Below are 20,255 nucleotides of genomic sequence, written 5' to 3'. Positions count from 1 at the left end.
TGCTGTCCCTGCTTCCCCATGTCCATCTACAGCATGGCCCCTTGCCCACGTGCATGCCCTGAAGTGTCGCCAAAAGACATGATCTGTGAACAGATGCGGTTGGGCTGGCAGTGTGCAGGTGACAGCCACAATTTCAGCACAAAGTTAACACAAACAGAACAGTTATAGGACTTTATTTAAGCCCTGAATTCAAGAAATTGCCTGGATTACACCATTTTACCTGGATTCACATGCTGGATCCAAGTAGCAGAGCACATTGTTTCTCCTCACCCCCCAGCCAGCACCCACATTTTTGGTCGCTTGACAGTATCAGCTGCCGTGCAAAGAAGTGCACCTCTACCTCCACATTAACACAAGCACCACGCTCCCCTCCCATGCGTGCATTAGTTCTTGGCCCAGAGGAGCATCTGAGCAGTGAGTCAAGCTCTTTCCTGCCCATCCTTTTTGCCCTACGTGCCCTGCTGTGGCACTGCCTTTCCCAGCTCGTGGATGGCCCTGTTCTCCAGCACCTCCACCTTCCCCTTGCCTGGCTGCAGCACGCTGGCCACCATAGCCCTGGCCACCGTTTCCACAGGCACTGAGTAAGCGGTGGGGAAGACCCAAGCCACGACACCCAGAAACTGCTGGGCTATCCACTCCGCGGGCCGGGACTCCTGACGCTTGCACAGCAGCACCCTGCAGAGCAAGGAGGTAAGGTGGGTCAGGCTGAAACCATTCCCTGGGGAAAAGCTAGAGACTGGGTTCTCCAGCTGCACTAGGGGCAGCTTGCTAAACCCACATGGAGGCTGTGCGGCTGTAGCAGGGCCCTAAAACACGACTGAGCTGAGGCCAGGGACACTAAGCTCCTTTCCCTGCAGTGCTGCACAACCAGGATGCTAGTTCTCCCGGGCAGCAAGAGCACAGTACAGCTGAAGGGATACAGGTGAGTATCCTCACTGCATGAGGTCAAGGTCTGTGCGGAGAGAAGCTCTGGCCTATGTCCCCCAACCTCTGCTTTCAACCCAAGCCTCTTCCTGCATGGCGTGTGACGCTAGGACTGGGACTGGCTGTGGGAAACTGCTGTGCATGCTCCCTGCAGCATTGGGAAGCAGTGCGCTCATCCAGGAGCTGCATTTGCAGCTGGTGGCTTTTTCCACTCCCCCGCCGCCTCCCAGCCCTAACCTTATGCATCCTTTCTCTCTCTCTCCATTTCCCAGCCCCCTGCCCTGGCAAACCCTCCACTCAAGCCCTCCTCCACCGCTACTCACGCTGGCCGGAGAATGGTACAGCGATCAAAACCAACAGCCTGGACCAGGTTCTCCACTTCTCCCTGTGAGAGCGGTTAGGCAGGATGAAAGGAGATGAGGGTGACTGCAAGCACCATCCCCGCCGCCCCATGAACTGGCAGGAGAGCGCTGCTCAGCCGCGAGCAGGATGGCATTAATGCCCATGCAAAGCAGGTACAGGCCAGCCAGCCAGCAGCTCTCCAGGGAAAGGCAGGACTGGGTGAGGGTCTGGACCACTGACTGTGGGTCACCAGCGCACCCTTGCAACCATCATGCTAATTGCAACTGCCTGCTCCGGAGAGGTGGCATCAGGACATGGTGTCCAGCCCTAGGGATCCTGGCAGAAGGCACTGGCAGACAGCGCTGAGCCCAGCAGGTGTTGGGAGCTGCAGCACATGATATACGGGGAAAAAGAACATTTGCAGTAGGTATGGTCCCCCTCGGGGAGCCCGTGGGCTCCCCATCCCCGGACACTTCATGTTTCCCCTGGACATTCCCCACCTGGCTGTGAAGCTATCCCAGCTTGGGGCTGGGCTGGAGACCCCAGAGGGTGGTTTGAAGCAGGAGACAGAAGCCGCATGTGGGTGTTGTGCCGTTTTGGGCAAAGCCATTCGCGTGGCTGCCCAGCCAAACCCCTGCCCTTGTCCCTCAGCACCAGCAGGACCCCCCGAGCCACTTGCATCCCTTGAACCCTCATCTCCTGCTTCGATCCAGAGCATCCCCGCGTTCTGTGACTCCTGCAGAAGCACCGGGAGCCCCCCCACAGCTGCCCCCTCACCTTCACACGGAGGTAGAGGAAGCGGCTGTGCTGGTTTGCCCCCCGGGAGGACTGCAGGACAAAGTGCTTGCAGCCCCCTGCCCGCGCCAGCTCCGCTGCCTGCGCAACATAGTCCCGGTCCACGCGGACGAAGCCGTCCTGCAGGCAGAGGGGAGACGGAGGGTCAGCATGGCAGGGGAGGGCAGGCAGCCCCCCGCCCCCCCCAAGGGGGTCCCACTCACCGCCCCAGCCTTGGCCCTGGTGGTGCCCAGGCAGCAGAAGCCGACGTCGTGCCCCTGGAAGGCGGCGGAGTGCTCACTCAGACGCTCGAAGTCCACCACCGCCTGCTCCTGCGGGGAGGCCGAGGCTCAGCGCGCCCGCCGCCGCCGCCCCCCGCCGCCCCGGGACCCCCGGCCCCACGCACCACGGCCGCCTCCGTCTCCTCATCCAGGCTCAGCCGGCGCCGGCTGACCAGCGTCACCCGGGCAAAGAGCCGCCGGGCCAGCAGCTCCCGCAGCAGTGCCCGGCCAGTCGCCCCCGAGGCGCCCAGCACGAAGCAGGCCCTGCCGCCATCTGCCGCCATGATGGGGGAGCGGAAGCAGGCCCGGGCGGGGAGGTGTGCCTCCGGTCTGCCTCCGGTCTGCCTGCCGCCTGCCTCCGGTCTGCCTGCGGCCTGCCTGCCGCCTGCCTGCCGCCTGCCCACAGGAGAGCCGCCAGGCAGGCACAGCAGCCCTTTCTCAGGGACTGGGGGAGGCTGCAGGGTCTCTGTGTCCCCCCACGCCTAAGCAAAGGGCTGCCCCGGGGGACCCCCCTCTACCTCACTGCTGCTGGTGTCCCCTCTCCCGTCCCTGCGGGGCAGAGCCCATGCAGAAAGTGTCCCCGGGGGGATCTCCGTGCCCCTCAGGCCAGGTGGAGGGGCTGTGTGCCGAGGGTGGCTTAGAGGGTCTGTGACCTGCCAGGCAGACCCTCCCTGAAAAGCACCGGGCTCAGTGCCACGGGGCGCCCTATAGCTGTGTCCTCCAGGCAGGGGGTGAGTCACCCCCCCTGCCACCCGCGCTGGACCTGCCACAGCCGTGGCAGCTTCCCTGGTGACTCCAGTGTGAAGCAGCTGCTGGTGCCTGAAGAGCAAGGAGATGGAGCCCACTCCCCAGGGGACCCTCGCTGAGCAGGTCCTGGGGTGTGCTGTTAGGCACAGAGGCCCTGCTCCAGATGCCCGCCCGGTGGGGATGACTGCCATCGTCCCCGGGGCAGGCTGGGTCCCACTGGGGCATAGCTCGAGCGGGCATGTGGGCACCCGGGCGCTCGCTGCAGCTGCTCCCATGAGTAGCATCAAGGAGCCCCATGGCACCCCAATCCTGTTTGTCCTGATTCCTGAGGAGGGAGGTGCAGGGGCCTGAATGGCTGCTTTCGGGATCAGCCAGGCGATTTTCCAGCCTGGCGTGTCTGCCGACAGTTCCCCCTGGCTGAGGATGAATCTCTGATGCACGTGCTACCTGCGGGGCAGGATGCACATCATGATCATCAGCGGGTTAATGGCCAGCATCCCGCTTCACCTGCCAGTGTGCCGCTGTGCTGCTGGCACCCACTGTCGAGCGCCCCGTCCAGCGGGCTGCACCCCGCAGCCGCAGGGAACACAGGTGGGTGCAGGGGCTGGGAAGAGCCAGGGGTAGCAGGATGAGTGCTTGAGAGTGGGAGGGGAAGCATACGGTACTGGCAGCAATGCCTATAGGGCACGTGGTACGCTATAGGATTCCATGGGGTGGTGGGGATACCCCTGGGGAGGGGTGGGACCAGGATGCGTGGGGGCCACACAGTGCTCCTGCTGCTCATGGTCTGCTTCTCCTCCACAGCAGGGCTCGGTGGGCTGGCCAAGTGCCGGGGCAACCGCTCTCCCGGCAGCATGGAGGTGCAGTGCCAGCGCAGTGCGGCATTTGACTGCACTCCCCAGCCGGCAGCCTGCTGCCCTGACTGGATGGCAGGGCTCCCTGATGCCCTGCCTCTCTCCCGCCTCTCCATTCCTGGCACCCACGACTCCCTCAGCTTGTTTGGTGGCCAGCGCCTGCGGTGCCAGAGCTGGAGCCTGGAGGCCCAGCTGGTGGCCGGCATCCGCTTCCTGGATGTGCGCTGCAAGCTGGCACGGGGCGAGCTCCACGTCTACCACCTCTGCACCTTCCAGCGGGCCAGCCTGCGGGGGGTCCTGCGCCGCACCCTGCGCTTCCTCCGTGCTCACCCCAGCGAGGCCGTGCTCATGCGCATCAAGGAGGAGCTGCCCATCTTCTCCCAGCCTGGCTTCGCTGCCCGGCTGCACCGCTGCTTGCTAGAGGAGGGACAGAGCTGCATGTGGTGCCGGGAAGAGGTGCCAACGCTGGGCCAGGTGCGGGGGAAGATTGTGGTGCTGGAGGCGCTGGCGCGGGAGGTGCTGGGCATTCCCTACGAGCAGCTGAGCATCAGCGACGCCTGGAACGTCCTCTCACTGGAGCGCAAGTGGGCCCGGGCCCGGCGGCACCTGGAGAGGGCAGCCAGTGGGGACCCGGCCACCATGCACCTCACCTTCTGCTCAGGCAATGGGCTCTTCACCTGTCCCGAGGAGGTGGCACGCTTTGTGAACCCCCGCTGCTACCAGCACCTGCGGCGCCGGGGCAGGCAGCCCGTGCGCTGGGGAGTGGTCATCATGGACTTCCCTGGTGCAGGGCTCCTCCAGCTCATTGTGGAGAGCAACAGCCCACAGACCAGTGGCCCCATCACAGCAGCCCCTGGCACCCCCCCAGTACCCTCACGGCACCCCCGCGGCAGAGGGGATGGGCGCCACAGACAGCACAGCTCCACGCGCTGCTCACGCCGGTGCCCATCAGGACGGACACTGCTCCCGGCCTCACACCTCCGCCGAAAGACATCAGCGCCCAGTAGAGCAAAAGCAAGTTCCTAGCTCTTGCTGGCACCAGGAAGCCTTCATGTGACAATGGTGTGACAGCGCCAGAGGCAGCAGAGGAGGGTTGGTGGCTTCAGGCGGTCTGGGGAGCTGCCCCCTGCACGCAGCTCTCCCCTGAGGAGCTGGGTACAGTCCTGGCAGGGCCTGGGCTGACTGAGTCCCCAGCAGAGCAGCAGGGAGAGGCAGAGGGAAAAGGTCCTGCCAGGCCTCCTCTTGGGCTGGCGAGTCCACCTGAAATGCCTTTCTGCAAAACAGCCTTTATTCCTTTCAAGGGTAAATAAAATTACTCTAGGAAAGCACTTTCTATATTGCCTTCCCTAGCAGAAAAAAGTGCAGAAAAGACCTTTTGCTTTTGCTGCTCAGATGTGAAAGAGCCCGTACCCCTCTGTCCATGGCTGAAGCACAGTTAAATTGGTGTTTGTAACCATCTCGCTCTTAAAGTAGAGCTGTGAGAGAGGTCAGAGGAGGAGGAATTCACTTCAAAGATGACAGTAAATGGTTAGGAACATCCTTCCCCTCGTTATTTTAGCTTTTGTTTTTTTCTTGCAGGGCCTTGCCCCAAAAGTCAGGACTGTTAGAGAGAGGTGACTTCAGCAAGCGCCGCTGGCCCCGTGCACGGAAAGCTGGATGGCCACAGCTGCGGCAGTTCAGATGGGGCTACCCCCTCCCTGGGGTCACACAGCCGGGGGATGCTGCACAGGACAAAGCCCAGCAGTTTGCAACAGCACAGGCAGCGTGGACAGGAGAGTTTGTAGATCCACAAAACCAAAATGTGCTTAAAATGCACATTGTGCCAGCACCTGCCCTACCTGCAGAAAATAAATCCGCAATTTAAATAGACCGGCGAGCCACAGGACACAGTAGCTCCTTGAAGCAGAAAGATAACTGGGATCCCAGGGGAGAAAGCATCAAACTGCCGGCTGCACTGAAGCAAGGAGGTGAGAAAGAGAAGAGGAAAACTCAGCCCTGTCCTGTCAAAAGGTGAAGAACACCCTCAAAGATGCTTCTGTCTCAGGGGAAAAATGCAGCCTGGCACAGTGCCTGCCAGAGGGCATGCTGCAGGATTTCCTGGCCAGAGGCAAGGACATTGTTTTCTCTGCAGGGCCTGGCCCTGGCTGGAGACACAGCCCTTGGTGCTGAGCATGGTCATCTGCTGGCCCTGGGCGGGCTGCGGCGGCGCTGGGCTGGGCAGGCAGCAGGGGAGGACGGAGCCTGTGCTGCCATGAGCCAGGACGGAGGGGAGTAGGCAATAGCGCGCAGGGGATGTTGGAGGTGACAGACAGAGAAATCTGTTTCTGGACTTGCTTTGTGATAAATCTCTGCATTAAACTGGACATGTGACAAAGCACTGGTGATGTCTGGGGTGCCAGTGGCCTGTTCCGTTGGCTGTCAGACCTCCACTGCCTGGGCCGCCCCTGTGCCCAGCCAGCATGAAAGCTCTAGGCATTGCTCTCATGCCAGGAAGATGGGTGCTATCAAGGGAGGGGCAGTCAGATCGGTGGCCTGTCCCAGCTTTCCAGGGATGCACGGTGCCATGGGGAGCCGGGCAGGGTGCAGGCAGAGCAATCACAGTTCCCAGGAGCATCTCTGCAGGCTGGGTGGTTCTGCTGTCACTGAGGACAAGGGCTGCCTGCATGGCAGCAGGGCTGTGGCACATCCCCGCAGCTGCACCCCAGCAGCCAGTACCCACCCTGTGCCCCAGTTCACTGGCAGGGCAGAGGTGCTGCCTGGGGTTCCATGGGTGGGTAGAGCTGCTTGTTTACTCCTTACCACACAAGCCGTGAGATAACTTCGGCATTATCTACGCCCCCAGCATCCTGTTTGGTGAGCCCTTATCTGTGCCACATGCACGTGTTGCTGCTACCAGGCGCCAGGGATTCAGCAGGCAGCATGGGCAGGAGTACCCAGCTGGTAGCAGTGCACAGTGAAAAGGGTCTCCATCACTGGCGTAGCTGGGGAAAGGCATGAGACAAAAAGCTGTCCTACAGCTGAGATTAAAGAAATGTCTCTGAGAGGGACCAGATGAGGTGGGCAGGAGTGATTTGCCCAAAACTACCTCTGTGTCCCGTAGCCAGGGCTGCTCCAGTGCCATGAGGTCCCTGTGGGTGGGGGGTGCAGGGTGCCACAGCCCCTGGGCTGTCTTGGAAGCAGCCCCATGCTTCTGGTCCTGGCTAATCCTTGAAACCATCTCACACCCTGCAAGCCAGGGTGGCACACAGATAACACACCTTCCTGTGGGCAAACACCCAAATTGTGAGAAAGATTTTATCGGGTGCCACTTTCCTCTGGGGCTGTCACAGGAGGATCCAGCTGCTCAGGCTGCAGGCCAGGCGTCGCCCTGGGAGACATGCCCAAAGGCACCCTGCCGCTCAGGGACACCCTTTGGGTCAAACACCCCTTGGGGGGCACCTGTGGTGAGGGGGAGCCGCCCCCTGCCCACACTCAGGAGGTGCCTCTGAAGCTTCAGAGAGAGCAGCCTCAGTCCCCAGGGTGGAGCAAGGGGATGGCAGCAGCGGGGCTGTATGCTGGTGGGATGTGGGTCCTCACCTCCTGCAGGGGCACTGCTTGGGTGCCCCCTTGCCCCGGTGGGCTGCTGAGCCCTCCCCAAGCAGCAGGGGCAAGAGGGGCTCCCCAGGAAGGTGCCCCCTGTATCGCTGGCAGCAGCCAAGCCGGACGGGCTGTGTCAGGGTGACTCGGTTCCTCTGCGGTTTGCAGGGAGACATTGCACAAGGAGGGGAACAGGCTGTGCCAGCGTCGGGTGGGAGCTTCTAGCAAAAACAACACAAGCGTTCCTCTGTATGGGGCAGGGGTTGATGGGGGTGCCCCTTGCACCCCCTGCCCCAAGGGTCTCACTCCACCAGGTCCTGGGCACTCCTCGGGGACACACTGCAAGGCAGAGCCTGGACTTGGCCCTGGAGCATCTGCCCACCTCTGCCAGTGCCCACCTCCCCATGCAGCATGTAGAGCCCCTGGCACCATGGGTCCCATCCACACCTGGGTGATGCCAGCACTGTCAGGATGCTCATGCAAGCATTGCACCCTGCCCTGCACGTGACACCCTGCCCACAGCACGGCTGAGCACACTGAGAAGGAGCAGAGCACCAGGCTGGGTGGGCAGTGATGGCTGCAGCGGCCAGGCTGCTTTGCCCCAAGGAGCCCTGCAGTCACAGCCTGTGGGTGGGTTGCCCAACGCCACCAGCTGCATGGCACCCTCAGCAGTGGTTTGCAGGTGGGAGTGGAGCACACTGTCCCTTCCCCACAGATACAGCCCATGGGAGGGCTCTCATGGGAGAGAGAGCATCACCTCTGTCTGTGGCTCAGGACCCAGGCACGGCAAAGGAGGCACATTTCCATTGAGATACCTGTAGAGTATAGAGGGACAGTGAGGAGGTGACACAGGAAAGTGTCTTTGTACCTGCTCCCTTGAGCCCACTCCAAGCAAAGCCCTGGCTTGCAGCTTGTGCTGTACCCTTGGAGGGGTGGCTGGGGGGACAGGATGCACTGTCCCGCCTGGAAAATGCACCATCCCATGGGAAATCCCTGGGCTGCTCAGCCAGTAAGGCAGGGATGGGCCCTTCCTTGGTAAGCGGTAAAGCAGGAACCCAGCGGGGAGCGTGTGCCCTACAGCATCCTGAATCCTTCATGCTGGGCCAGCCTGGAAACCCCCTGAGATGTGGAAGGACTCCTGGTGATTAGCCAGCTCCCCACAGAGCTGCAGAGCTGACTGGGTTCTTCTCTCCCTCCCACCATGTGTACCTTTTTCCACTACCTGCAAAGCAACCCCCAATAGCTGTCCTGCCTTGCAGGACCCTCTCCCTGAGCCTGGGTACCTGTGGGCATGGGGTACTTGCCCATGTAAAAAAGAGCTTTGAACGTGGCCACATTCTGCCCTTTGCAGCAGCAGCCTCTGGGTCTCAGCCACCTTGCTTCGGTTTTTAAAACAATACCAGAAACTATTTGTAGTTACAAAAATAAAGGTGGGGATTTTTTTTTTCCTGCTGCTCTGCCCTACCGTGTCAGGTTTCAGCAGAAGTGAAACTGGCAGGGGCACAGCCTGCTCCCCCACGAGCACCCCTCTGACCCAGTTGGTCTCCCACCAGCCCAGGTTTGGAGGTGTCTCCTGCCCCAGCAGCTGCCCCTCAGCCTCTCTGCCTGCCTGGCTGCTTCTTCCCTTGCCATAGTTGCACACCCTTTGCACGTGCACTGCTAGAATGCGAGTGCTCCTGAATTACTGGATATGTAGGCTCATCCTCAGCAATTCCATAAAAATAGACAATTGCAGTAAAACATTTTGTAAGGAAGGTATCCAGAGACAGGAACTGAGTTTCATTTACATTGGCAAAGTATAGTCATTGTAGTGGGTTACGGCTTTTGTGGGATGGGTTCCTCCTTTTGTCTAGTGTAAGTCCTCTTGGAGCAGCATCAACTTCTCTGGAACTGGAAAATGCATGTGACCTGCATGGCTCTTGCCTGGCTTTAGCTGGAAGTGAGCAGAGCAATTCCTGCAGAAAGCCCGGCCAAGACAATTTTATTTAGAAGCAGAACAGGGCAAGGAAAATTTATGATGATTCAAGAATGATCCAAGGGGAGGTGGACACAATGAGACATGTCCCTGAAGGATCAGTGGAAGTTCCTAAAGGATATTAACAACTCAGGGAAGTTCCTCTGGCATTTTCATGGCCCTTTCTCATACAGATTTGAAGGCAAAGACAGGAAAATACCTTGTGTAACTTTATTGGTATATGAGGATTCATAGCCAGAGCAAAAAGCCTGCAAGTGAGGAGAGCATCCGGCACAGGAGCCAGGAGGCTGCGAGCCACGCTTCTGCTCAGCCCCTGTGGGAACTCATCACACTTCATCCCTCCTCTGTCCTCTGATTGCTGGTGCAGGCACTGCAACGTGGACATGGTGGGTCAAAGAGGTCTCAGTGCCCTGGGCACCTTGGGCTGGGGCTGGACCCCCCTGGGGGGACCTTCTCCATCTCCTGGGGGGCTCAGGCAAGCTCGGCTCGTTGGCTTGTTGCGAGTTGGCTCCTGTGGCTGTCATGTGCCCATGGCAGCGTGGGGATGCACGCAGGTCCCTCGGCAGGGCTGTGGCCAGGGCTGCCCCTGCTGTTCCCCTCTGGCTCTGGGCTGGGAGCGGGGTCTCTGGGGGTGGGAGAGCCCTTCGGTGGGGAGGCGGGGACGCGGGGCAGGATGCGGGTGGCAGCGGGGCTGGGGCGGGAGGGGAAGAGGCCAAGGGCAGGGAGCGATGCTGTGCGTGGTTAGAGGAAGTGTGCGCGCTGCTGCCCGCCGACAGCCAGACGCACTGGTGCTGCCGGCAGTCGGGCAAGGTGCGTCTGCAGCACCGACATGGTAGGTCCCACTCCTCTCCTTGGGCACGAGTTGGGGTCTGCCTGGAAAAGGGGGTTACGGGACAGCAGGGCTGCGGGCAGGTGCTGCCAAGAACCAGCAGCGCTGCTGGGGACCCTTGGGACGGACCCAGGCTGCCCCTGAGACTCTGCCCCGAGCAGCGAGGCTGTGCCAGGTGCACAGAGCACTGCCAGGCACACTGCTATGGAGGCAGATACCAGCCCTGGGTGGGTGGGGAGGGGTGGGGGGCACAGGGCATGCCCTGGACTTGGGGGCTCCCCAGGAGTGAACTGCACTGCTGGCACAGCCTCCCTCACTGTCCAGCTGTGCTGCAGGCACAGCCCCCACAAAAGTACCTCGCCGGAGGGGCCCTTTCTGCAGCAGAGCTGTACCCGGCTGGCAGCATTGTGCGTGCCTGCATGTAAGCTGGCACAAGCGACATGCGTTTGTGGCTACCAGGACCACCCGGCAGCGGTGTGGGTGCACTGTGGGGTGTGTGAGCCCCCGTGGAACATGCATGCTCACACCTTCCTCCCTGGCATGCAGGGCACTGCTGCGGGACTGCGATCTGCTGGGAGGACGTGGGCTCTGAGTTCTCATGGCATCTGCTACCTGGGCATCGCTGCCATCACATGGGGTAAGCCACCTGCTGCGGGCGTGGTAAGCCCAGCGGGACCCTGTTGCCGAGGAGCCTGCAGGTCCAGGAAACTGGAGGAGGACAGCAATGTTATTCTGGGGGCTTATCAGTCATACTCCCTGCAGCTGCTAGCCCAGGACTGGCTCCTTCTGGGCTGGGAGGGGGCCGCATCTCTTGGGGCCAGCTCCCCCCAGCCAGACCTATTGCAGGACCATGCTCCCCCAGGGAGGATCAGGACACATGTGGTGTCCCCACAGGGTTCCCCAAATGCAGTATGGCAGCTGGTGCATTGCACCGTGATCTGGAGAAAGGCGGCAGCAGCTCGGCTCCCTGCCCATGCCCATGCCGCAGAGCTGGGCACAGCCACAGCCACAGGACCCACAGGTGCAAGGGTTGGGAACACACCTGGGGCAGCACCACACAGAGTTAAAGCTGCTAACTAACATCAGGAAAAGACATCAGAGTAGAAACTAATTTGGTTTTACTGCCTGTAGGATATTTCCTTCATTTTGGCATTGTACAGAGCAAAACCTGCCGATGCCTGCTTTGTCCCTAGGGATCCTGCAGTGAGCTGGGTTATTTTCAAAGGACCTTTTGTGATTGAGCTAAGGAACAGAAGTAAATGCAGAAGTTCCAGGGGGAGGCTGAGATTTAGCTCTGAGGGGAAAACAAAAATGCAAAGGCACCCCAAGTGCTGTGGATGCTGAGCACCACCCTGGGCAGGAGACTTTGGGGGCTGCCAGAGAAGCCAAGGGGTCAACACGTAGGCAAACAGCACCCACCACGGGGTTCAACTCCAGGTGGGGCAGGGAGAGGTAATGTAAGGCTGAGGGGAAGGAGTGAGGATGAGCTGTGCTACCGAGTTGCTAGGGGAGCTGGAGGAAAGAGGCAGGAGAGCATATAGAGGATGGGCTCCCTGGGTCCTTTTTGTTTTAGGGATGGGGTGTGTGAGGGCAGCAGGGCAGCTGCTCTGAGCTGTGCTGGGGAGGCAGCGAGGGCCAGAAGGTGGGTGGTGGGAGCTGAGGCCAGGGCAGGCTCCCAGGAGGTGCCCTGAGCTTCTGTTCTGCAGCTCCAAACTCCCAAGGGGTGAAGAGGATGGCTGTTGAAGGCCACATTTTCCTCAGTTTTCTTGAACGAAGTGGATAGTTTGCTCTTTCACAAGGAAAACCAGACAAATTATGGGAACGCTGCTTAGAAAACTGCATAACTACTGACCAAACCAGAGCCCTAATTAGACTTTGGAAGCCCTAGATTTGCATCTAATCTGCAATGCCCAGGCCCTGGCCTGCATGACCACAGTGTGATATGCTCCCCTGAGATGCAGGGTACCCCAGGCCAGTTATTTGGAGCGATCTTTGATCCCCATCTAATTTTCTGCGCAGATAGAGATACAATCCCCATATCACTTTCTGTAGTTGTGGAGATGCATGCTACTGGAGAGGAGGGAGGAAGACTTTTTTGTGGCTTAAACACTTAGATTGCATCAGGTTGTGGTGAGAAATGCTGTAAATAAGAGCAGGAGAACTTCTGGGTGTGGGTTCCAGTTAATCTCTGGCTTTGCCCTGCATGGTGGGCATGGCTAGGATGTGAACTTCAGTGTTGCAAGACAGTTGTTTTGCAACACTGAATTTTATAAGACTCTTTGACCATCTCTGGCTCAGATGAGCAGCTTGGGATACAGATGCTTTTGGGGGTGAGGCCATGCTCGTTCCTCTGCCTTGATCTAAGCTAACTCTCATGTAGAAGCATAAAGCAGGAAAATTGAAGTGGTACACTTCTGTGCTCAAGGAAGGAACCACATTTAAGGAACCATCTTGATGTTGGGTCTTCCCCTTTGGGAAACCTTTCTGGGCAGGGGGGCAGGGCTGTGGGGCTGGGCTTTCACCCCTTGAGCAGGAGGAGGCATCAGCACTTGGGACTCTTCTGCCACCTGTGCTCTGCCCACCCCATTCCATGCTTCCCTCTGTCTCAGCCTTCACCCCGTCTCCTCCACCTTCCTCACCCCCATGCAGTCCCCCCTCTGCCCTGCCCAATCCACCCACATCTCTGTGTACCCTTAGAGCACCATTATTGCCCACTCTTATCCCTTCCTCCTGTCCCCTTGCCCAACTGTTCACTGGCATCTCTTGGCCCTGATGCCAGCCCTAGCCCACCCTCATGTCCCAAGGGACCCCATCCCCAACCTGGCTCCCATCTTTCCGGCATCGACCCTGGACCTCACTCTCTCTCGCAGGTGTGGTGATGCGGATGGAGGTGGGTGCCTGGAAGTACCACTACAGTGACCAAGGGGACTACACGTGGGAGCAGGCCAGGAACTACTGCCAGACCTTCTTCACTGACCTAGTGGCAATCCAGAACAAGCGGGAGATTGAGTACCTCAATGAGAGCCTGCCCTTCCACAACCGCTACTACTGGATTGGCATCCGCAAGCTGAACGGCATCTGGACCTGGGTGGGCACCAAGAAGGCACTGACGAAGGAGGCGGAGAACTGGGCAGCTGGGGAGCCCAACAACCGCCGCTCCAACCAGGACTGCGTGGAGATCTACATCAAGCGGCCACGGGAGTCGGGCAAGTGGAACGATGAGCCCTGCAACCGGAGGAAAAAGGCGCTGTGCTACCAGGGTGAGCGGGGGGGACTGTGGCACAGGCCCAGATCAGGTGGGCTGGGGACCTCAGAAGGGTGACCAGTGGCTCCTGATGACCATCCTCTGTGTGCACAGCCTCCTGCCCACCCATTCCATGCAGCCAGCGCGGCGAGTGCGTGGAGACCATCGGGAGCTATCATTGCGAGTGCTACCCTGGCTTCTATGGCCCCGAGTGCGAGGCTGGTGAGGCAAACATCCCCATCCCTCCATCCATGCTGGAAAGCCTGAGCTCTGGCATCAAAGCGGGCAATTCTGTTGTGCTCCTAATGGGCTGGCGGTGCCACGTCTCTCCCAGTTGTGCAGTGTGCTGAGCTTGAGCCCAGGGGAGCACGCATGAACTGCAGCCATCCCTACGGAGACTTCAGCTACAACTCCACCTGCGTGTTTGGGTGCCACGAGGGGTTTGAGCGGCAAGGGGCTGGCACGCTGCGGTGCCTGCCTTCCCAGAAGTGGTCAGCAGACATCCCCACGTGCACAGGTAGGGCCTGCCAGGGGGTCTCAGGGATGCAGCATTGATGCTTTGGGGGGGTCAAGCCCCGTGTGCCCAACACTGCTCAGGCAAGTGATGGGCTGCACTTGCTGTGCCCCAGCCCTTTGCAGAAGCGGCTCCCGGTGTTCCGTATGGGGAGCAGTTCCCTGATAAGACTGCAATGGGCAGAGTGGCTGTGAGCTCTGGATGAGCCCCCTGCTTGCCCTGGCTGTCCCAGTGCTCTTGCTTGCTGACCTGAATCCCACCCAGGTGCCAGCACCCTGCATGGTCTGAGCATGAGGGCAGGAGAGTGTCTTGGCATCTCCATCATCCTGGTGGCACCATCTCCATCTCCCCCTGCTCACCCCAATCCACTTTGGGAAGGTGCTTGGCATCTCAGGAATCCTCAGAGAAGATCAAAGGGTGGCTGCTGTTGTGGCCAGGGGAAGGGTGTATCCCAGCGGGGCTGGGCTGCCTTGAGCGGCAGCAAGGGCCTCTGAGATGAGCTTAGGTATAAGCTGGGAGGGACAAAACAGGGCAGGAAGCCACAAAGGAGAGAAAGCTGCGGTACATCATGCTGCAGGGAAAGTCTTCCTGTCAGCGGCTCAAAGGTTCACAGCCAGGTGCCAGGCATCCCAGAGAGGTGCTGGGCTTTTTTGGGGCGTGCGAGAGCCTTGCTCCACCTTCCCTGTGCTGTTGCGTGGTGCATCTGCAGCCTTGCACAAGGGTGGGACAAAGCAAGGACTGGAGCAGACACAGGACACAGCTGGGGACCCTCTGTGTTGGGAGTCCCAGCAGGAGGGGTCGGGGGCAGGCAGGGTCTCTGTATAGATATTTAAAAAATAAAATCCTGCCTTGAAGTTACTGCTGCCAATGATGCTTGTTCTGGCTGGGCCTGTGGTCCAGCCCGGGGCTTGCTTTAGGCAGCTGAGACCAGCAAATCTTTCTGTGGTTAAGGGGAACGGGCATGGAGATGTGACTGTCCCGTGGCCAGCAGCCCCCACAGTGGCAGGGTCAGAGGCTGGCTCCCAATTTTGTGGAAGTCCTCCCACACAAGCTGGGCTGAGCCTGCCTGCTCCAGGCTTTCCAAGTTCCCAAAGGTTTGCTTTCCCAGCTCACTGTTTTTTCCTGCTGGCTGTAAGTATGATTTATTTTTCTTTTTCGCAATGAATCAGAAGAGTCAGTCAGCCGCCTTTGCTAATTACGAAGCTGCATTAGCAAACGTTGCCAGTTGGGTTTACTCCAAAAACAAGCAGAGGTTCCTGCTGCAGTGAGGCTGATGCTACTGCAGACACTATAAGGGGCAAGGCTGCCTGCCCTGCCCTCGCACGCGCTGCCGGGTGTCTGCCTGCAGCCCTCACGCCCTCAGCATGCCCTCCCCACGCTGCAAAGGTAGAGCCTGGGCTGCCTGCTGGAAGGTGCATCAGTGCTGGGTTTTGGGGCCCCGATAGACACCTCCAGGGATTCTGTGGGAAACCAGGCTTGCCTGTAAAATAGCTGTGAAAGGAAAAGTCTGCCAAGGAAAGTCTTCGGTGTCAGCCTGAAAGGTGTAGGAAATGGGGTCTGTCTCACCGGGGCTGGGTGCCGGTGATGTTAGGTGTGCTCCTGCCACTAACCTGCGGTGGTCCTGCAGGCAGGCAGAGCCGCTCGCCACAGCAAATGTTGGGTGCTGCCATGGCATGCAGCGAAGCACACCCCAGGCACAGCCTGGAGGGGCTGGCACGCAGCCCCTGTAGCCATCCCATCCCCATCCCCTACAGCCCCAAAGCCACCTGGGTGTCCTTCCCACTGCTACTGTGACAAGAATGGAGGCAGGTCTCTGCTCCAATCCAGGGAGGGAGGTGAGTAGGACTGTAGCAGCCATGGTCCTTCATCCTGGGGGCTGCAACGCCAGGGTAGTGCAGGGGATGAACAGGGCTCTGGCAGAGCAGCAACTTCCACCACCAGGAAATCATTCCTATGGCAGAAAAATCATTGCACCAACTACATTACTACTGTTTTTGAAGAGATGAGACTTGTCTGGGTAGGAAAGGCAAATCAGAGACATATCACCAGAGGTTTGGTTTTGCCTGATCAGGATTCAGCCCTAATCCTTAGATTTAACCTCATCTATCTTGTCTCTGAGACCTGCTCTCCCATTGCAGCCATCACCTGCCCAGAGCTCAGTGCTCCAGACCGGGGAGAGCTGAACTGCTCCCACCTCCACGGGGACTTTGCCTTCGGCTCCACGTGTTCCTTCTCCTGTCAGATGGGGTTTGAGCTGATGGGGTCAGAGAGCCGAGAGTGCACAGCCACAGGGACCTGGACAGGGGATGCCCCACGCTGTGAAGGTAAAGCTGCTTCTAGAGCAGAGATCAGGGTGTCATTGGCCTTGGGGAGACACTAGGATGTTCCCCAGCCTCTTGGTTCCAGCAGTTTAGCCTCCCAGTCCCCAAGCTCCTGCTTGAAGTGTGCCCCTTTGCCCTGCAGCCATCACCTGCCCTGTGCTCAGCGCTCCAGACTGGGGAGAGTTGAGCTGCTCCCACCTCCACGGGGACTTCACCTTTGGCTCCACGTGTGCCTTCTCCTGCCAGGCAGGGTTTGCACTAATGGGGCCAGAGAGCCGCAAATGCACAGCCACAGGGACCTGGACTGGGGATGCCCCACGCTGTGAAGGTAGAGTTGCTGCTCGAGGTGTCCCAGACCTTGGATTGACCCTGGGATGTTCTCCAGTGTCTTGATCCTCTCATTGCAAGTTGAGCCTCATAGTCTCCAGGCTCCTGCTGAAGTGTATATCTATCCATGCAGCTGTTGCCTGCCCAGTGCTCAGTGCTCCAGACCACGGAGAGCTGAACTGCTCCCACCTCCATGGGGACTTCACCTTTGGCTCCACGTGTGCCTTCTCCTGCCGGCCAGGGTTTGCACTGATGGGGCTGGAAAGCCACGAGTGCACAGCCACAGGGACCTGGACTGGGGATACCCCACGCTGTGAAGGTAGAGCTGCTGCTAGAGCTCAGGGTGTTGCTCCCTTTGGGTGACAATAGGATTTTCCCCAACCTCTTGTCCCCACACTTTAACCCTGTAGTCCCCAGGCTCCTTCTTGAAGTGTATCTCTGTCCCTGCAGCCATCACCTGCCCTGTGCTCAGTGCTCCAGACCACGGAGAGCTGAACTGCTCCCACCTCCATGGGGACTTTGCCTTTGGCTCCATGTGTGCCTTCTTCTGTCAGATGGGGTTTGCGTTGATGGGGTTGGAGAGCCGAGAGTGCACGGCCACAGGGACCTGGACCGGGGATGCCCCACGCTGTGAAGGTAGAGCTGCTGCTTGAGGTGTCACAGGCCTTGGAATGACCTTGACATGTTCTCCAGTGTCTTGATCTTCTCATTTCAACAGTTGAGCCTTGTAGTCCCCAGCTCCTGCTTGAAGTGTATCTCTGTCCCTGCAGCCATTGCCTGCCCTGTGCTCAGTGCTCCAGACCACGGAGAGCTGAACTGCTCCCACCTCCATGGGGACTTTGCCTTCGGCTCCACGTGTGCCTTCTCCTGCCAGGCAGGATTTGCGCTGATGGGGCTGGAGAGCCGAGAGTGCACAGCCACAGGGACATGGACTGGGGTTGCCCCACAATGCAAAGGTAGAGTTGCTGCTCAGCGTGTCACAGGCCTTGGGATGACCATGTTCTCTGGTGTCTTGGTCCTCTCATTGCAACAGTTGAGCCTCGTAGTCCCCAGGCTCCTTCTTGAAGTGTATCTCTGTCCCTGCAGCCATCACCTGCCCTGTGCTCAGTGCTCCAGACCACGGAGAGCTGAACTGCTCCCACCTCCATGGGGACTTTGCCTTTGGCTCCACGTGTGCCTTCTCCTGTCATACGGGGTTTGCCTTGATGGGGTTGGAGAGCCGAGAGTGCACGGCCACAGGGACCTGGACTGGGGATCCTCCACACTGTGAAGGTAGAGCTGCTGCTTGAGGTGTCACAGGCCTTGGGATGACCTTGAGGTGTTCTCCAGTGTCTTGATCCTCTCATTTCAACAGTTGAGCCTTGTAGTCCCCAGCTCCTGCTTGAAGTGTATCTCTGTCCCTGCAGCCATTGCCTGCCCGGTGCTCAGTGCTCCAGACCATGGAGAGCTGAACTGCTCCCACCTCCATGGGGACTTTGTCTTTGGCTCCACGTGTGCCTTCTCCTGCCAGGCAGGGTTTGCACTGGTAGGGATGGAGAGTCGCGAATGCACAGCCACAGGGGCATGGACTGGGGACACCGCACAATGCAAAGGTAGATCTCATGATCACATGCATGTCTGGAAGTGCTCTGTTGCAGCAGATTGCTTTCCCCAGTGTCCCCTTTCCCTTAACACCCCTGGTCTGTGGCAGCTCATCCCCTGGCTCCCCAGCCCACATGTCCCCACCCCACCACCATCATTCCTGTCCAATTGATGCTGCCCCTGTGCTTTATCTGCAGTCATCAGCTGCCTGGTGCTGGACCCCCCCAGCAGAGGCCAGCTGAGCTGCTCTCACACGCATGGGAACTTCACATACAACTCCACGTGCACTTTTTCCTGCGAGGAGGGGTTTATTCGGAGGGGAGCAGAGGTGCTCCGATGTGCGGCCACAGGGAACTGGACTAGGCATGCCCCTGTCTGCACAGGTATGATGGGACTGCTTGGTCCTCTAGCACGGGGGGGGGGGGGGGTGTCTAGCTTCCTGCAGCACATCGTGAACATGGCAGGGGGGCACCCCAGAAACCTGGGTGCTGTGACGTCCTTCTGACAGCTTTCTAACCTGTGGGTCTGTGGATCTGTTTCAGAGGACGGTGCCACCTTCTTAAAGGAAGTCTTGGCTTACAGCAGTGGCACAGCTCTGGCAGTAGCCGGCATTGTGCTCTCTGGGATGCTCATTGCCCTCCTTGCCAAGCGGCTCAGCGACAGAGGTACAGAAACACCTCCCACAGCACACCGTCGCTTTGGCCAGGGGCTCTCAGGCAAGGTGGTTACGGAGTCCCAGAGAAGGGTGGGATGAACAGAAGAGTTTAACAATGTGATTGCCTCAGTCCACATGTCTCCTTTGCTGTGAGTTGCGGGGGTCCTTGGCAGTTCGGCCAGCTCAAAGGGTCGGCAGCCAGGTTTGGAGAGCCAGAAAAACACCTTCATTGCAAAGGGGAAGAAGGCAAATGCTTCAGCCCCCACTCCCCCCTCCATCCCATGCTTGCCAAATGGTTCAATTTCAGATGCCGCTGCTGGGGCTTCCCACACCCTTCCCTAATCAAATCTGGTTATTTCTTTTCTATCTGCTCTGTCCCCATGGATGTTTTGACACTGTTACCAGATGAGAAGAAGAAGCTCCTGAACCCCACCAGGTGAGAGCTGTGCTCTGCGGGAGGGTGGCTCTGCCCGTGCCCATCACAGCCCTGCGGTCACCCCGCTGCCACCCAGACCTGCCTGGGTGAGGCTGCTTTTATAAGTGGGAGCATCTTCAGGGCTGAGCCAACCCCTGCCCTTCACACCCTGCACTCTCCCGCACGGCTGACACCCTTGTGCTTGCCTTCCAGTGACCTCGGATCACCGGGCATCTTCACCAATGCAGCGTACGATGCCAACCTGTAAGGTGAGCGCTGGTGAGATGCTCGCAGCACCTTGCCCTCTCACGGCATGCTGGCAGCGTTCCCCCCTGCGCCTGCTTGGCAGGCACCCGTGGAAAATTCACCTGAGCAGCTGCTCTCCTGGCTGGGGTGCTCCCAGGTGGGGACACCCCTTGGGAGGGGAAGGGGGGGTCCCGCTGCTTTGTACTGCACCGAAGGAGGTGACGGCTCTCCTGTGCTTGCAGCCTGGCCGTGACCAAACCCCACCGCGACCGCCGGTGCCGCAGACCCGGCGGGAGTTACTGCCCGGGCCCGGGGGGCTGCGTGCCCCCGCCAGAGCCCGGGCCGCCGCTGCCAGCGGAGACCGCAGGTGCGCCCCGGCCCCCGAGGAGCGGCGCCGCCTCCCCGCAGCACCCACCCACGCACGAAGCCCTCGGAGGACCCGCCCGGGCCCGCGGGGCGCCCACCCCGGCCCTTCCCCGCAGGGAGCGGCCTCCTGCCCGCGGGCCTCACCCCGCGGCTCCCCCCACTCGCGCTTGTGGCGACGGGCTTGTGTCAGCGGGGCCGGAATAAACGCCTGTGTGTAACGAGCCGCCTCTGTGAGCTGGGGGGCGGGCGAGGGGTGGGCGGCCCCCTTGAGGGCCCGGGGATGA

The 20,255-nt window shown here is 59.7% G+C and overlaps 3 protein-coding genes across 10 annotated transcripts; 2 read left to right on the top strand and 1 right to left on the bottom strand.

Annotated features, from left to right (window-relative positions):
• Positions 1 to 156: 156 nt before the first annotated feature.
• Positions 157 to 2,725, bottom strand: HTATIP2 (HIV-1 Tat interactive protein 2). Its single transcript, XM_055815669.1, has 5 exons — positions 2,447 to 2,725; positions 2,265 to 2,372; positions 2,044 to 2,181; positions 1,248 to 1,309; positions 157 to 675 (listed from the first exon to the last, which is right to left on the bottom strand). Exons 1-5 carry the CDS (start codon positions 2,603 to 2,605, stop codon positions 450 to 452), a joined length of 693 nt encoding a protein of 230 aa, XP_055671644.1. The 5' UTR covers positions 2,606 to 2,725; the 3' UTR covers positions 157 to 449.
• Positions 2,726 to 3,059: 334 nt separating this feature from the next.
• On the top strand, positions 3,060 to 6,514 carry LOC106112280 (1-phosphatidylinositol phosphodiesterase-like). Of its 2 annotated transcripts, none has more exons than XM_055815668.1 (2): positions 3,060 to 3,659; positions 3,876 to 6,514. In XM_055815668.1, exons 1-2 carry the CDS (start codon positions 3,503 to 3,505, stop codon positions 4,946 to 4,948), a joined length of 1,230 nt encoding a protein of 409 aa, XP_055671643.1. In that variant the 5' UTR covers positions 3,060 to 3,502; the 3' UTR covers positions 4,949 to 6,514. The 2 variants fall into 2 exon arrangements, with proteins under 2 accessions (XP_055671643.1, XP_055671641.1); XM_055815666.1 differs by having other exon boundaries at positions 3,873 to 6,514.
• Positions 6,515 to 9,751: 3,237 nt separating this feature from the next.
• Positions 9,752 to 20,189, top strand: SELP (selectin P). Of its 7 annotated transcripts, none has more exons than XM_027781902.2 (17): positions 9,752 to 9,859; positions 10,849 to 10,939; positions 13,173 to 13,562; positions 13,661 to 13,768; positions 13,881 to 14,063; positions 16,199 to 16,384; positions 16,524 to 16,709; positions 16,842 to 17,027; positions 17,159 to 17,344; positions 17,479 to 17,664; positions 17,795 to 17,980; positions 18,115 to 18,300; positions 18,487 to 18,672; positions 18,832 to 18,954; positions 19,350 to 19,380; positions 19,573 to 19,628; positions 19,848 to 20,189. In XM_027781902.2, the coding sequence occupies exons 1-16, from the start codon at positions 9,857 to 9,859 to the stop codon at positions 19,625 to 19,627; spliced, it is 2,472 nt and encodes an 823-aa protein (XP_027637703.1). In that variant the 5' UTR covers positions 9,752 to 9,856; the 3' UTR covers position 19,628; positions 19,848 to 20,189. The 7 variants fall into 7 exon arrangements, with proteins under 7 accessions (XP_027637703.1, XP_013151991.1, XP_055671056.1 ...); XM_013296537.3 differs by lacking the exon at positions 9,752 to 9,859 and adding an exon at positions 10,195 to 10,305; XM_055815081.1 differs by lacking the exons at positions 9,752 to 9,859; positions 16,199 to 16,384 and adding an exon at positions 10,195 to 10,305.
• The last annotated feature ends 66 nt before the right edge of the window (positions 20,190 to 20,255 follow it).

Source organism: Falco peregrinus, chromosome 10, assembly GCF_023634155.1.
Source record: "Falco peregrinus isolate bFalPer1 chromosome 10, bFalPer1.pri, whole genome shotgun sequence".
Taxonomy (NCBI): Eukaryota; Metazoa; Chordata; class Aves; order Falconiformes; family Falconidae; genus Falco; species Falco peregrinus.
The sequence above is the reverse complement of the archived record's forward strand: the minus strand, read 5'-3'. Positions and strand labels throughout refer to the sequence as shown.

What these genes read in the sequence shown, in the direction of transcription:
- HTATIP2 (XM_055815669.1), bottom strand. Translation starts at nt 2,605, where the DNA reads ATGGCGGCAGATGGCGGCAGGGCCTGCTTCGTGCTGGGCGCCTCGGGG. An exon ending in CCAGGGCCAAGGCTGGGGCG is followed by an intron (nt 2,182 to 2,264) that starts GTGAGTGGGACC and finishes CTCTGCCTGCAG; the next exon opens with GACGGCTTCGTCCGCGTGGA. An exon ending in TGTACCATTCTCCGGCCAGC is followed by an intron (nt 676 to 1,247) that starts GTGAGTAGCGGT and finishes CTTGCTCTGCAG; the next exon opens with GGTGCTGCTGTGCAAGCGTC.
- LOC106112280 (XM_055815666.1), top strand. Translation starts at nt 3,503, where the DNA reads ATGCACGTGCTACCTGCGGGGCAGGATGCACATCATGATCATCAGCGG. An exon ending in CGCAGCCGCAGGGAACACAG is followed by an intron (nt 3,660 to 3,872) that starts GTGGGTGCAGGG and finishes TCTCCTCCACAG; the next exon opens with CAGGGCTCGGTGGGCTGGCC.
- SELP (XM_027781902.2), top strand. An exon ending in CATCGCTGCCATCACATGGG is followed by an intron (nt 10,940 to 13,172) that starts GTAAGCCACCTG and finishes TCTCTCTCGCAG; the next exon opens with GTGTGGTGATGCGGATGGAG. An exon ending in TGGCCCCGAGTGCGAGGCTG is followed by an intron (nt 13,769 to 13,880) that starts GTGAGGCAAACA and finishes CGTCTCTCCCAG; the next exon opens with TTGTGCAGTGTGCTGAGCTT.